This window comes from Caretta caretta, chromosome 3, assembly GCF_965140235.1.
Source record: "Caretta caretta isolate rCarCar2 chromosome 3, rCarCar1.hap1, whole genome shotgun sequence".
In the NCBI taxonomy this organism is placed as follows: Eukaryota; Metazoa; Chordata; order Testudines; family Cheloniidae; genus Caretta; species Caretta caretta.
The window spans coordinates 120,424,711-120,440,620 of NC_134208.1; the positions used below are offsets into that span (position 1 = coordinate 120,424,711).

At 43.0% G+C, this 15,910-nt stretch overlaps 1 protein-coding gene across 5 annotated transcripts in view; it reads left to right on the top strand.

Moving 5' to 3' along the window:
• The first annotated feature begins 660 nt into the window (after window positions 1-660).
• Window positions 661-15,910, top strand: part of SNX9 (sorting nexin 9) — a 101,249-nt gene continuing 85,999 nt past the window's right edge. For 2 of the 5 annotated variants that reach the window (XM_048844133.2, XM_048844131.2), the window contains exon 1: window positions 662-901. In XM_048844133.2, the coding sequence (XP_048700090.1) occupies window positions 890-901 (12 nt within the window). In that variant the 5' untranslated portion in view covers window positions 662-889. Of the gene's footprint in view, window positions 902-15,910 lie in introns of all 5 variants that reach the window. The other 3 variants (XM_048844132.2, XM_048844136.2, XM_048844135.2) reach the window with 3 other exon arrangements.

The following is a 15,910-nucleotide window of genomic DNA, read 5'->3' on the forward strand; positions in this document are numbered from 1 at the left end:
GGTAAATATGCCAGCAGCTTCAAGTGAATCTACCAGTGGAGATTCCTCCAGTACATTAATGGCCGAAGCAAAAAGAAGTTGAATGAGGATGCTGACCCCTCCTCCCCAAAAAGCAGATTTCAGATGGCTAGAGAGATTGTACAAACTGCCTAAGAATGTTATTTGCCACTGAATGCATCGGATGAAGTGAGCTGTAGCTCACGAAAACTTATGCTCAAATAAATTGGTTACTCTCTAAGGTGCCACAAGTACTCCTTTTCTTTTTGCGAATACAGACTAACACAGCTGCTACTCTGAAACCTAAGAATGTTAATAACCCAAAGGACCTAGGCTTCCAGCAAATGGGCGAGGCGAGCTGAAGCAAGTCTGAATATTCAGGGCCAGATTCTGTCATCAAGTATGCCAGTGTAAATCCGGAGTCACTCCGAATTTACACCTATGTAAGTGAGCAAAATGCGGCTCACCGCCTTTCTGATTCCAATAATCTATCCTCACAAAGAAACAAGAGCTAAACAGTGCAAACAACAGTGTGTGTGTCGGGGGGGTGGTGCGGGGTAGCTGGGGGAAGAAATGTGGGTCGCGGACGAAGCGGGGGTGGGCGGACAGGGAGCGAGAAGGGGAAGCGAGCAGGAGGAGAGGAAGGAGAGGAGCGAGCGGGGAGGGGCCGGGACACAGCCTGGCCGCTGCCCTGGTGCTACATTAGCTCCGGCCCGCCCAGCGCGGCGGGTTTCTGCTGAGCAGCCAAACAGCCCCGGCAGCCGGAGGGGGCGGTGGCGGGACTTGTGACTGGGCGGCTCGGAGCAGCCGCGGCCCAGCAGCGGCAGCGGGAGAGCCGGGCCCGTCGCGGGGCAGGGGAGGCGCGCGGCGGGAACCCCGCGCCAGCAGCACCATGGCCACCAAGGTGAGGGGCCGCCGCGGGGCCCGGCCCGGCCCGGGCTTGTGCCCGGAGCCGCGGGGAGGGGAGCGGGGTCGGCCCCCCCCGCCCCCCCCCGTCGGGGGCGAGTCCCAGGAGACCCGCGGTTGGGGTGGGGGGAGGCTGGTGTTTCTCTGCCCCCGGGCCAGGCCCAGGGGCCAGCGAGGAAGGGGCTGGGGCAGCCCCCGGGGCGTTGTGGGGATGAACCCCCGCCACCTCGGGGCTGGGCTCGGCGGCCGCCCCCCCCCAGTGTAACCGCCAGGGCCGGGGGATCCCGGAGACCCCCCCCCTCACCCCCGGGGCCCGTGTGATTGTGCCTCGCTTGGGCCCTGGACCCACCCTCGGGCCGGGCAGGAGGGGAAAGGCGTTTCCAGCGTCACAAAGTTTTACAGCCCCCCCCCCCGCCCCGCTCTTTGTGGTGTTTCGCCTGACCCCACATGCTGCAGGATGGTCTCAGCCGCCCCCAACGTCAGGCCAGGGGCACAGTGCCCGGGGTGACTTGTAACCCGCAGATCAGAGGGGACCCCCTGAGTTACAAAACCCAGTGGCACCTCGTTTAAACACCCTCACCCCTCCCCGCCGGATACGTTCAACCGCAGCTTCCGAATCTGTGCTGCTAATAATAGCTGGAAGAATTAAAATGTGTGTCGCTATTTATCATGTGGGCATGGGCATTTTACCCTGTCCGGACGGGGATGATAGATTGGTCAGTTTCACTTTTGCTCTTGTTTCTCTTTGGTTCTCCCGAGTCCTGATACGGGCAATAGTGGCATGATTTAGTTGGGAACATTGTGCTTGGATTTAAAAACACTCCCCCTAATGTTCATTGAAATTTCAAAGCAGTGGCATGGACACATTTCTGTTCATGTTAGGTTTTGTAAAACAAAGAAATAAATGTTTGGGGGCTGAAGTACCTTAGGTTGTCCCTTTAATTTCACAGCTGTGCAAGCAAAAAACCTGGGCCTTGGCTTTTCAGAGTTGCTGAACTCCTTGCTGCTCTCGTTGACTTTAGTGGCAGTTGTGACTGGTCAGCGCCCTTGAAAAAGTCCTTACGGAACCAAACTCTAGACATTTCAATGTCATTCACCTTTGCGTTTTGTTCTGTGTTTTTCTATACAGTACTCAGCATTCAAGCAGGAAGGAAAATGACTGTGTTGTTAGGTCTGGCCTACACTTGAGATTTAAGTCTAGCTACGTTACTTGGGGTGTTCAGATCCCGAGAGAGACATAGTTAAGGTGACCTAAGACTTGGTTTAGACAAGAAGCACTGCAGTGGTGCAGCTGCAGCACCTTAAGTGTAGACATAGCCTTAGTATTTGATACAATGACTTACATTACAAAAAGATCAGACACAAGACTCAGTTGCTCAATGGAACTCTGCCTTGTCTGTGGTTATGTATATTTGCCTGGAAGTATTGCTTGTTTTCTGTATATAGCATAGTAGGTTTATACACCTGATAATGGCCAAATATAGAAGGTGTCTTTTCCGGTCAGTTTGATTGCAGTGGGATAAATTCATTTATTCTCTTCTAGTGATGCATGTGTGTGTGTTCCACTTTATAAAACAAGAGTACCACTAATAGATTGGAAAAGGCCACATGTATTCCACAGTTGCTCTTCAAAGAACTGATGCATATTTGTTTTATATAATCTTCTGAATAATGTTCTGTTTTTTGTAGCTCATATTAAAAAACTGTTTTCCTGCTGCCATGTGATTTTTGTAGCATGTGAATTAGCAGTGTTAGGAGTTCTACGGTCTGATTTTGATTTGTAGAAGTGTATTTGGTTTCTAAAAAGTATGAGACCAAATTATTTTGCTTTGTTTCTGAACATTATTAGAAAACTAATGTAGTAATTGGACTTTGCATATCTGAAACCAGTCTAAGTAATCTACAGTATTTATTTGCTAACTTAGCTGAATATAAAAGATTATGCTGCTTTCATTAAAAGGTGTGTTGTCTGACGAGTAGTTTTTTATTTTCTTAACTTTTTAAAGGCCAAACGTACTTATTGTGACGTGTCACAATATTGGAAACAATGCTTTTGGGATACAACTGGTTCCATAAACTAGTTCTGCAGCTTAAAAAGTTCCATTTTGTTACTAGTAGACCCTGTCCATAGAGAATAGTGATAGTATATGATTCTGGATGACTTAATATTTGGCAAATTCTGTATCTTGTATATATCCAATTTAGTGCATTAATAGTATTGTATAAATAGATGCACATTACTCTTTAGATAAGAAGCCTAAATCCCAAGTCAGATAGGTGCTTTGAAAATTTTACTGTTACACCTAAAATTGGAGTGTATATGCATCAGAGGTTTAGAATGTTGATGTTGGATTTGGCTTGGTTTTAATATTGTTAGTTTGAACTAATTTGCGATAAATGTGTGTGCGTGTATGTGTGTGTGTGCACGGACACACCAGAACACTTGTGGTAGTTAGAAGGAAAATTGCATTAATTTTGGCATATATGTACTTCTGCAATTGCGGTAATCACTTCAAATGGTGCCTATTTCAATGTGGAATAGGACCTGCACTGTATTGAAAGGAGGATATGAAGGACTACTGTTGATTCTGTGCCTGGAAAGAAGAGTAATTTAATTGTATAAATGTGGAGACTTGAACACTCTGTTTTTCTTTAAATAGCTCCCCAGTTTATAACTTCTTCAGAAACTAAAGACAGATTATGCTATCCCTGATTTAACTAAAATTATATTGTGGGTAGAAGAGCAGCAATTATTTTTCATTCTTTATTTCTTAATTTTTGGGGAAAACTGTTGCATATTACTTCCTGATTTTAACCTTCAGTATTTGCAAATTAAAGACTTGTTTTTTTTGTTTTGCTATACTGGTAAGTTAAGTTTCTATTAGAGTGGTGCCAAACTATTAAGTTTTTGTGTATGGCATGCATATGAGATACAGCTATTTAGGGTTAAATTTGGTAAACTTGTTTAATTGTCAGCTGTGATCCTTGTAGAAGCAAAAAGAAAAGGAGTACTTGTGGCACCTTAGAGACTAACAAATGTAGAAGCAATTGACCTATTATATTTTTCTTTTTAATGGTTGGTGCAAGAAGACTGTTTGAATTTCAATACCCAGTGTTCAGAAAGTTAGCTAAATAATAATTTACCATATAAATGAAATAGGATTGTATTTATTATTTTTAATCCCAACCCTTCTGAAATAGCTGACTCCAATGAGAAACATGCCAAATGTTGGAAATACACATGCAAAAATCTGCAGAACATAATCCTAGAGTAGGGTTGTTGACCTTGGATATTTATTTGTCCTAGTTTAATAACATTTTAACCACTGTATACATAGATTCAAAGGCCAGAAGGGACCATTGTGATCAGCTAGTTTGACCTCCTGCATAACACAGGCAACAGGACTTCCCTGAATTAATTCTTGTTTGAGTTAGAGCATATCTTTTAGAAAAACATCCAATATTGATTTAAAGATGTCCAGTGACGGAAAATCGACCACAACCCTTGAAGTTATTCTAATGGATAAGTACCCTCGCTCTTAAAAAATTTGAGTCTGAATTGTCTAGCTTTAACTTCCAACCATTAGATCTTGTTATACCTTAGTCTGCTAAATCGAGGAGCCCTGTATTACCAAATTTCTTTTTCCCTGTGGGTACTTAAACTGTGATCGAATTATCCCTTGACGTTGTCTTTGATATGCGAAATATACTGTATGGAGCTCCTTGAGTCTTTCTCGATAAGGCTTGTTTTCCAATCCATTTATCATTTTTGTGGCTCTCCTCTGAGCCCCCTCAGGCAATTGTCAGCTTCCTACTGAAATAATAGGAAATACAGGAGGAGAGTAAAAAAATCCACATTTTGTGGCTGTGACCTTTTAAGCATCCTTACAAACTGAGTAACCTGTTTAAAGGGAGGAGCTATGGCCCAGTGTTGGGATGCAATACTGATAGAGGACTGGGGTATTCCTGACTCAGCTGTGGATTTTCTTTCTGACTTCGGGCAAGTCATATAGGCCAACATTTTCAGAATTGTTCACTGATTTTTGGGTTCCCCAGTTTTTGGATGCTTAACTTGAGATCAGTAGATCCTGATTTCCATTAAGTTCTGAGGGCCAGCACCTTTCATTGACTTAAATGGAACGGATGGTTACTTAGCACCTCTGAAAATCAGGCTCCTAGGTATATCAGAGCGGGTACTTAACATCTGAGGCATCCAAAATTAGTGGACATTTTAGAAAATGTTGATAACTTCTCTGTTCCTCAGTTCTATGTATAAATGGGGGAGAACACTTCCCTAATTCACAGATGTGCAGGGAGGCTAAATTAATACTTGTAAAGTTTATTTCTATACAAGAGAAAAACACTAGGTTTGCTTCTGTGGTACCCTTTCAGAAAAGACACTTTAGATCAGAGGTGGGCAAACTACATGTCGCGGGCCACATCCAGGGAACTGGCCCCTGAGCTCCTGGCTCGGAAGGCTAGCCCCCAGCCCCTCTCCTGCTTTCCCCCAGCCCCTGCAGCCTCAGCTCACTGCGCCACTGGCACAATACTCTGGGTGGCCTGACCCGGCGCTCTGGGCTGCGTGGTGGCTTGGCTGGCTCCAGCCGGGCGGCGCGGCTGCCTGTCCTGATGCTCTGGGTAGCACGGCTGTAGCGCCGCCAGCCACCGGTACTCCAGACAGCGCAGTAAGGGGGCAGGAAGCGGGGGGGTTGGATAGAGGGCAGGGGAGTTTGGGGTGGTGGTCAGGGGGCGAGGGTGTGAGTAGGGTTCAGGACGGTCAGAGGGCGGGGAACAGGGGGTTGAATGAGGGCAGGAGTCCCGGGGGGGGCAGTCAGGAAGGAGAGGGGGCATTGGATGGGACAGCAGGGGGCAGGTGGGGCAGGGATTCTGGGCGGGACAGGGAGAAGGGGTGGTTGGATGGGGCAGGGGTCCCAGGGGGACAGTCAGGAATGAAAGGAGGGGTTGGATGGGGCGGTGGCGGGTCTGGGGGCGGTCAGGGCACAGGGAGCGGGGCGAGCGGTGGATGGGGCAGGAGTCCCAGGGGGGTCTTCAGGGGACAGGGGGGTTGGATGAGGAAGGAGTCCCAGGGGGGCCGTCAGGGGGCGAGAAGCGGGGGGGTCGGATGGGGTTGGGGGCCAAGCCACACCTGTCTGTTTCGGGAGGCACAGCCTCCCCTAACCGGTCCTCCATACAATTTCAGAAACCCAATATGGTCCTTAGGCCAAAAAGTTTGCCCGCCCCGGGTTAGATTCTTTCTGCATTTGCCTACTTGATTTCTTGGAGGTAATTGACCCAACCATTTTTCTCGTTATTTGCAATGTTGTAATTTCACTTTTATTATGTCATTTGTCACATTTAAGCTTCATTCAGTTGTGGGGTGCTGGAAACACCAAGGAGCTGTATGCTGACTTCTCAAGAATGTGATCTCAGGCTCAACATATTTTTAGAGACATATGTTATTTAATAGATAATTCATTTCCTTGGGAGGTCTAGTTTGGAATTTGCTAAGTCACTCTTCCAGCAGGAAAAATAAAGACTATAATAAGAGGATCCAGTATGTCAAGTACACTGTGCTTTTGTGGTACTAATGTAAGATCTGGATTTTAACTTGAAATCAATCAGCCTGACTGATTCTGTTGGTCCCATTGGAGTCAATGGGTAAATGGCACTACTTGCGTGAGCAAAGACACTTGTTTTGCAGGATCAGATCCTTAGTTGCCAGTTTTGGGCCCTATTCCTCAGGGAGATCTATACAGGCAGATCTTTACCCCAGCATGGAGTCCCATTTTAGTCAATGGGACTCTGTGGGCTAAGGATCCACATGTGTGGATCTGTTTGCAGGATTGGGCCTTTTTTTCGTATGTTGAGGTGTTGTAGGAAGAAACTTTTTAGGACACAGAGTACATTTTGGTTCTTAGAAAAAAGTGTTAACTGGCGTATTTTTAATACTTGCAAACAAAATAAATGCACTTTTAAGGAGGACAGAGAGAGGATCTCCAAAATTTAGAAGTAAAGCTTTATGCTCCCTATCTGCACCCTTATTTTTTTAAAATTTTAATTCCTTAATTTCCTTTCAGTTTTAGTCTTTTTCACTGCTAGGTTTGCTGAAATGGGTAAGTTTTGAAGTGTTCTCAGCTGTATTCTTAGTGACAAACCAAAGTAGAACTAGTTCTCTTTGCTGTCTTGTGTGCAGAAGTGAACTCCCCTTTGGGTTTGTTGAGATTAATTCAAACCAAAACTGAGAGGCATCTCTAACAAATGAACTAAATTAAGTGTTCTAAAACTGTCTACTCCTTTGTGCAGAAAAAATTAAACCTTTTAAAGACCATCTTAGCTATTGAAATTGATTTCTTATGGAGGAGTATTTAACAAAATATGAATTGTGTCTTAATAGCATTGTTAGTTGGAAGGGAGTTATACAAACCATTTCCTGCTTCTTTCAGCACTCTCCACCCTGTGGGAGTTCAGTGAAGCAACACGTAATACAAGAAATGAGATCACTATGCTGTAAACTGTATTTACAAACAAAGGGCTTGCTCCTGTGCAAGTAGTCAATTGAAATCAGTGGGTTTACTAATGTGAGTAAGGATTTGCAGGATTAGGCCAAAAGAAAACAAATGCCAAGATGTTAACAACAATAAAAATGTCAAGCAGGAAGATGATTTATTGGGTAAGAATGCTTGGTAATGCAAATTTACCCTAAAAAACCACAATCCACCCATAGAATGAGAAAAACAAATGTGGACTTAAACAGGGCCATATAAAAATAAGTTAGTTTGGTGTCATGCCTCAAGTGCATGACCCACTGCTTTCTTAATTTATTTCTAGCTGTTTTTGTTTATAATCTTCATAAACTTCCTGCAGTCAATGGATACGTGGTTTCCCTCACATTTTGGCGATTGCCAACATGAGTTTGTTTTCCTTGTTGCTTTTGTTTTTTAATGGACCTGAGCTTATTGTCATTGAAGTCATTAGCAAAACTCCAGTTGACGTACATGGAAGAAAAGATTGGGTCCTGTATGATGATTTGCTCAGATGCTGATGCTGCCTATATGACTCAGTATTTCTAGGTTATTTTTACCATCTAGAGATTGAGTCATCAGAACATCATTTCCCCAGAGCATATCATTATTTAAAAAATCTCCTGTTTACGATAGCTAAAGGGGAGGAGAAGTCTTACGTATGTAGATTTCATCTTGTTTGAAAACTTGATTCTTAACATTATTAAATGTCTGTAACCAGATAAAATTCATTTCTAGTCTCTCCATATACTGATTTAATTTCTGGAAAAAATAAATAAAAGCCCTTTTAACTTGTGCCTTTGTTTTTGCTTTACCAATTACATGGCTTACCTCAAGACCATTGTGTTTTTTTAAGACGAATTGTAGTACATCTTATGAGTTGTTTAATAGATTTCTATCTGTGAATTTTCAGAGTAGTAGCCATGTTAGTCTGTATCCGCAAAAAGAAAAGGAGTATTTGTGGCACCTTAAAGACTAACAAATTTATTTGAGCATAAGCTTTCGTGGCATGCATCCGATGAAGCGAGCTGTAGCTCACGAAAGCTTATGCTCAAATAAATTTGTTAGTCTCTGAGGTGCCACAAGTACTCCTTTTCTATCTGTGAATTGTCTGCCAGTCTGTTAAAACATCTAATTTAATGGTCTTTTGAAAATCTTATTTAAAATTACAAGATATGCATAGGTAGATTTCTTTTGTTTACGTGACTTTTATCTGACCAGAAACAATTTTGTTGTGACAGGAAGTTGTGTAATTGATCTTAATTACAAAGGGATAGAAGCCATCACCTCTGAAATTTGTCAAACTACTGTGAGAACTGTATTGTTAAATATGCTGGTTCCTTCGTGCCTTATTTTTATAGGCTATTCCAACTTTAGTACTGTTGGAATTGTCACCTCATGAACAGGTGACAGAGTAGGTTACAGTGTTGTAAAGGAGGGAGGGAGGGATAGCTCAGTGGTTTGAGCGTTGGCCTGCTAAACCCAGGGTTGTGAGTTCAATCCTTGAGGGGGCCATTTAGGGATCTGGGGCAAAAATTGGGGATTGGTCCTGCTTTGAGCAGGGGGTTGGACTAGATGACCTCCTGAGGTCCCTTCCAGCCCTGATATTCTATGATTCTAAAGCAATGGGACTAACTTGTTGCTTTGAACAGCTTTCCACAATATAAAATACCATGAAATTTAGAGAACTAGAACTGTTTAATCAAATTATTTGACTAGTTGTGAATATTTAGTGTGTCACAGTTAAAAATAAAACTGCTCATTTTACAAGTATATTCCAAAACATAGATGGTAAGATTGCTTTGGACTATTGAGGCACTAAGCTTCATAATTTAAAAATATACTTCTTTCATTTTGTAAGTGGCAGAAATCTTGGCTCATGTTTTTCTATCTTCGGGTGTTAAACCCTGCCAACATAAACAAAATAAAATGTGTATACAGTACCCCAACAAATAAAGCTAATGTGCTACTGGAGAAAAACAGATGTTTTTAACACACTAAATATATGCTTGCTCTATACTAGAGCCTAGGTTAGACTTGCCCATATTCTTGCCTCACCAGTTCCAAAAGCAGTCTCTCTGTGTTTGGTCTTTGTAAATAATAAATTTCCCCAGTATAGGAAGCAGGCATTAACACCAGAGTCCTCTTCCACTTTGAAGTCCAGCCCAAAGTAATGGATTGTTATGGCTTGCCTATGATTGGGGGGGGGGGGGTCCATGATTTATAAGCACCAAGAATGAAACTCCCTATAGAAAGAGTTGAAGTTTCCATATTGTAATTGCACCCAAAAGCAGTGGTGGATTTAGAGTTAGTGGGGCCCTGTGCGCAGCTTCATTTTCGCCATGGCCACCCCCCCCCCCCCCGATCAGCCAAGAAAAAAAACATTCGCACTTATCTCCCCCCCCGCTTTTCATTCTTTTTTTCTTCCTCCTCCTCCTATATTATAAGTAATGGGAAGTAAATGAAAATAAAGTGAGGTACCTTGGTTGGAGCAGGGGGTTGGGGTGCAGGAGGGGTTGTGGGGGGGGGGGGGCTTTGTGAGGAAGTTTGGGTGCGGGCTCTGGGCTGGGGAAGGGGGTTGGGGGCAGTGCTTACCTTGGGTGGCACGGCTCCCACAGCGACCGGCACACCCCACCCTCCGGCAGCGGATCCTAGGTGGCGGAGGGAGGGGCCCAGAGGATCTCCCTGCACTGCTGCCCACAGGCACTGCCCCGCAGCTCACATTGACCTCAGTTCCCAGCCAATGGGAGCTGCGGAGCCTGTGCTTGGGGCAGGCATAGTGTGTGGAGGCACCCTCCGGAGCTGCAGGGACATGCCGGCCGCTTCTGGGAGCAAAGCGGAGCATAGGGAGGGAGGCAGAGCGGGCAGGGAGCGTCCAGAGATGTGCCAGCAGCCAGCTGCTTTCGGGAGTGGTGTGGGGCCACTGGCCATGGCATGCAGACAGCCTGCCTGCTTGAGCCCTGCTGCGCTGCTGGGCGGGTCTTGGGGAAAGGTTGTCAGATATTTGTTCTGTGTTTTGGGGCCTCCCTGTCATTGGGGGCCCCTGTGGTTGCTTTCATGGTAAATCTGCTCCTGATCCAAAGAGTCATTATTGTGTGAGTTGAAGAGCTTTCCTTTGTCTGGCAGGTTCATTGATTCGTAGGCCAGTACTCTGGCGCTCCAGCTGGGGTGCTGGGTTGGTCCTGCTCCAGCCGGGGCGCAGGGTCAGGGGCCACACCGCGTGGCTCGGCCCTGCTCTGGCACTCCAGCCAGGGCGCAGGGTCGGGGACCGCTCCATGCGGCTCCCGGAAGCTGCGGCATGGCCCTGCTCTGGCTCCTACGCACTCCAATGGGAGCTGCAGGGGCGGTACCTGCAGGGACAATATCTGCAGATGGGGCAGTGTGCAGAGCTGCCTAGTCGCGCCTCAGTGTAGGAGCTGGAGAAGGGACATGCCACTTCTTCTGGGAGCTGCTTGAGGTAAGTGCTGCTTGGAGCTTGCACCCCTGAGCCTCTCCCCATGCCCCAACCCATCCCCCTCCGACCCCCTCGGTCCCATCCCAGAGCACCCTCCTACATCCCAAACTCCTCATCCCCAGCCCCACCTCAGAGCCTTCACCCCCAACCCGAGCCCTTACCCCCTCCCACATACCAACCCCAATTTTGTGAGCATTCATGGCCCACCATACAATTTCTATTCCCGGATGTGGCCCTCAGGCCAAAAAGTTTGCCCACCCATGATTTAGACCATCCTTACAGTTTAAAATCTCCAATGATGGAGATTCCACAACCTCTGTAAGCAATTTATTCCAGTGCTTAACTAGCCTGACAGGAAGTTTTTCCTAATGTCCAACCTAAACTTCCCTTGCTGCAATTTAAGACCATTGCTTCTTGTTCTATCCTCATGTTAAGGAGAACAATTTTTCTCCCTCCTCTCTGTAACAACCTTTTATGTACTTGGAAAAGGTTATCATGTCCCCTCTCAGTCTCCAGTCTAAACAAACCCAATTTTTTCAATATTCCCTCAGAGGTCATGTTTTCTAAACCTTTAATCATTTTTGTTGCTCTTCTATGGACTTCCTCCAATTTGTCCAGATCTTCCCTGAAATGTGGCGCCCAAAACTATTCCAGCTGATGCCTAATCAATGTGGAGTAGAGCAGAAGAATTGCTTCTCGTGTCTTGCTTACAACACTCCTGCAAATACATCCCAGAATGTTTGCTCTTTTTGCACCAGTGTTACACTGTTCACTCATATTTAGCTTGTGATCCACTATGACCCCCAGATCCCTTTCTGCAGTACGCTTTCCTAGGCAGTCATTTCCCATTGTTCCTTCATAAGTGGAGTACTTTGCATTTGTCCTTATTGAATTTTGTCCTGTTTACTTCAGACCATTTCTCCAGTTTGTCCAGATCATTTTGAATTTTAATCTAATCCTCCAAAGCACTTGCAACCTCTCCCACCTTCGTATTATCCGCAAACTTTATAAGTGTACTCTCTATGCCATTATCTGGTTATACAATAACCACTAACAGCTTTTGGTGTAGAATTTGAGTCTTGCTTGCGTAAGAACCAGAGATCTTCATAATAGTCACTAAAAAAAAAAAAAAAAAAAAAAATAGTGTACCTGTGCAAGAATTAAGCAGTGAGCCACATTGTTCTTAGGCTATATGTGTGTGGCTCAGGTGTGCTGAGGATTGATGCCAGTCCTTCAGCCACTGAAGATGTGTCCCAGTTGCTCAGAAATGAACATATTGCTATTCTGATATGTTACCTTAAATTTTAAATGTCACTTAAAAAAAAATCCTTTAAAAAATCCTTTGAAAGAGTTCAGTATTTAAGTAACAGTTGACATTTCAAGAAGTCCAGCCACTCCTGAAATATTTTGAGAACGGCTGACTGCAACAGGTGAAAAGTAGCATTTCCCTTTGAAATTGGTCCACCAGCTTAGTTCCCACCTGCCTTCTGAAGCTGTTTTTGCTTGAAAAGGCACATCTGTTCATTCTACTGTCTTAAACTAGTAAATTGTTTTGTCCTAACTTTTAAGTAAAGGATAGCACAGGTATAGCGGTATGCTTTGCCAGATGCAGTGGTTAAAAATTGCTAATATTTTCTATTAGCTGCTGTTAACATATACAAGACAGACTGAATTCTCAATTGCTATGACTACAAGAGCAGGCCTTCAAAGTGAAATGAAATACTAGTTTAAGCCTGTTGGCTTTTGCAAAGTAATGATGTAATAAACCCACAACATTTGAGTACGTTATCTGAAATGAGGCTTTGTTACTTGACTAGTATAAGTTGGATGACTTGATATTTAATAGTAAAAAAAAAAATTGTATTTATTTACAGTTCTTTGCTATTAAAGCGACTACTAGGAGCAGTGCACAATATTTAGTTCTATTCAATATAATCCTAGATCTATATGTATGTGACCTTTTTGAAGTTTTCGCTATCCTTTATTTTATTACTTTGTCTTTATGGACCAACATCAGCCATTTATCCATGAGCTTGAATTACTCTGTCATTTCTTTGTCTTCAATTTATTTAATACAAATTTTGCACACCTACTTATTCTTTTTTCCAAATGATTAAGCCAGAGAGAGTACAACTGGAGGGTGTGATCCAAGGATCCCTTGGTGCCAATTGACAAAAGGCACAAGGAGTGCATGCGGCTTTACCGGAATCACCTGGATCAGATATATGCGTGATAGTTCACCGAAAGTTGTCATGTGAGGGCTCTACTGAGAGCCAGTAGCCCACTGGTCTTCTTAGTCATTGCGACATATATGGAAGGATAATCTTTAAGGAGTTGTGTATCTATACTGAAAATTGTGTTCTTGTCGCCTTGGCATTAAGGCAGATCTCCAGGTGGTGACATACTTAGGGTGACCAGATGTCCCGATTTTATAGGGACAGTACTGATTTTTGGGTCTTTTTCTTATATAGGCTCTTATTATCCCCCCACCCCCTGTCCTGATTTTTCACATTTGCTGTCTGGTCACCCTAGACATACTCCTTGCCTGAAAGGAATATTTCCAAGGTAACAGACGCCTATCTCTGTGTCTGGTTATTTTGCGTATCATTTGCCTCACAATGTATGCCTGTTTGCATGAGCCACTGGCAAAATAAGAGATTGCAAAATCTACAAGAAAGGAAATCTATAGGATGAAACAAACAATGGGGAGGGGTGTGTGTGTGTCCCTGTTTATGAATAAAGACAAAAGATTCTTTTTGTATATCTTGGGGTAACAAGCAACACACGGGCTCTTTCACTGAGGAGACAAACAGCATGTTTCTCATGAAAAAAGGGTCACAGCGAAACTAGCTGTAAAATGCTTCAGGGTTTTGCATGAGGAGTACTTGGTTAGACAGGATAGTATCTTGTTAATTAAGTCTAGACTTTAGAAAGCATGTTATGATTTTATTTTACATTTTAACATTTGTTTCCAATATTTTTACTTGAATCTCTATTCCTTGTTAAATAAACTGACACTTGATTTCACTGTAAACATACCTGTAAGAACAGTGATCTGTGGTAGACCTGGTGAGCTGGGTTATACTGTTTCTCTGGAAGGAGTGAATCTCTGGATAATGTGAGTGTGCAGGGGACCAGTGGCTGTATATTACAGGTTGAAGCTTGGTGGGTTCGAGGCTTGGAGTGTGCCTATTGCTAACCTGTAGAATATCAAAACATGTGTTCCATGTAAGAGTAACTGATTTATTAAATAAATGACATGAATTGAGCTGATTGTTTCTAGTCACTGTGTCCTTCAGGATTTTAGAGTTAGCCAGATCTCCTCCTCTCACACCTCAGTTTTATTCATAGCTTGGAGAGAAAAACAAGGCTTCCTTCTTTTTCAACTCCCAGTTAATTTCTCAGTTTTGAATGAAATGAAATCGTCTTTGAAATGAACTAGTTCAATAGACTGAAATGAAGAAAGTATTCTCTCTGCACCTGCAGAAGAAGCTTACTGCTGTCAAAAGCTGGTTTAGCACTTCAGCAAACACTGGCTCCAGGTGCTTAGCCAGGGACTTCCACCAATTCAGTGGTTGAACTTTCTTTAAAATTTGACAGCAAACATGTACTGATTAAATTAGAAAGTAATATTGAATTGTTTTAATTGATTATAAAATTAATATAGATTAATATTATTAATAATTTAGATTAATAGGCCTTAATATAGATTGTCTTAATATAAAAATTAGTTTTAATAGGTTGATTTTTGAAATAAAAATATTTAATTTAAATAAAACATTTGATTTAAATAAATTTTAATTTTTTTTCAATCAAGTTTTTTTAATCCACCCAGATTCGTGGGTAAGTTCCTAATCAAGCCCTCAGGCTAAACACTTCCAATTATAAATGGCAAAGTGTGTGTTGAAGTTGGCTTTTGGCAATTGCTACTTTGTACCTGATATTCACTTCAAGAAAATAATTGTAGGTTAGGTTCAAGAACTCTACCTACTGTATACCAGAAGCCAGTGTAAACTGAGATTGGTTGCACTATGGTTACAGAAGTCTCCAGTCTTCTCTAGTGCCCTTTGAAATAATTTGACAATTTCTTACAACTAGAGAACAGCTATCCTTGTCTCTGTTTATAGGGGTTATTGTCAAGTACATTGCCATCAGCTTTTTATATCGAATTGTACCCTCTACCATCCCCACACTCGATTCTGGTATCTCAACAAATGAGCTTATACCAAGACCTCTCTAATATTTGCTAGCAGTTCAGTTTTGTGGAGGAATGGAATTTCATCTCCTTTCCTTTCAGTCCTGCAGGTGGGGGGGTGTATTCAGAGGCTTCCTTGAAGTGGCTGGAGGCTAGCTTGTAATCACAAATACAGTTTTTTACTTTTTGAACAAATATTAACTTTAAAAGTGTCACTGCAGAGCATTTAAAATAAAGTCCTTCTTTAGGCAGCCTGCTACATCAAAGAGCTGAATATCAACTTGGAGAGTTTTTCCAAAGGAAAGTGAAGAAAATAAGAAAAGGAGTACTTGTGGCACCTTAGAGACTAACCAATTTATTTGAGCATAAGCTTTCATGAGCTACAGCTCACTTCATCGGATGCATACTGTGGAAAGTACAGAAGATCTTTTTATACATACAAAGTGTGAAAAAATTCCTGCTGGTGGGGTGGGAGGAGGTATTTTTTCATGCTTTGTATGTATAAAAAGATCTTCTGTACTTTCCACAGTATGCATCCGATGAAGTGAGCTGTAGCTCATGAAAGGTTATGCTCAAATAAATTGGTTAGTCTCTAAGGTGCCACAAGTACTCCTTTTCTTTTTGCGAATACAGACTAACACGGCTGTTACTCTGAAACCTGAAGAAAATAAGTTGCTGTTTTATAACTTAGTATAGATAAGGCCGTATTTATCATTTTGAAAAGCTGTCAAGTCATTTCCCTTATTTAAAAAAGTCCAAATATAGATATAGTGTTTTGATAATGTAATCTAATTTTAATCAGCAAGATGCCAATGGCATCAGCTAGGGCCTTAGCAC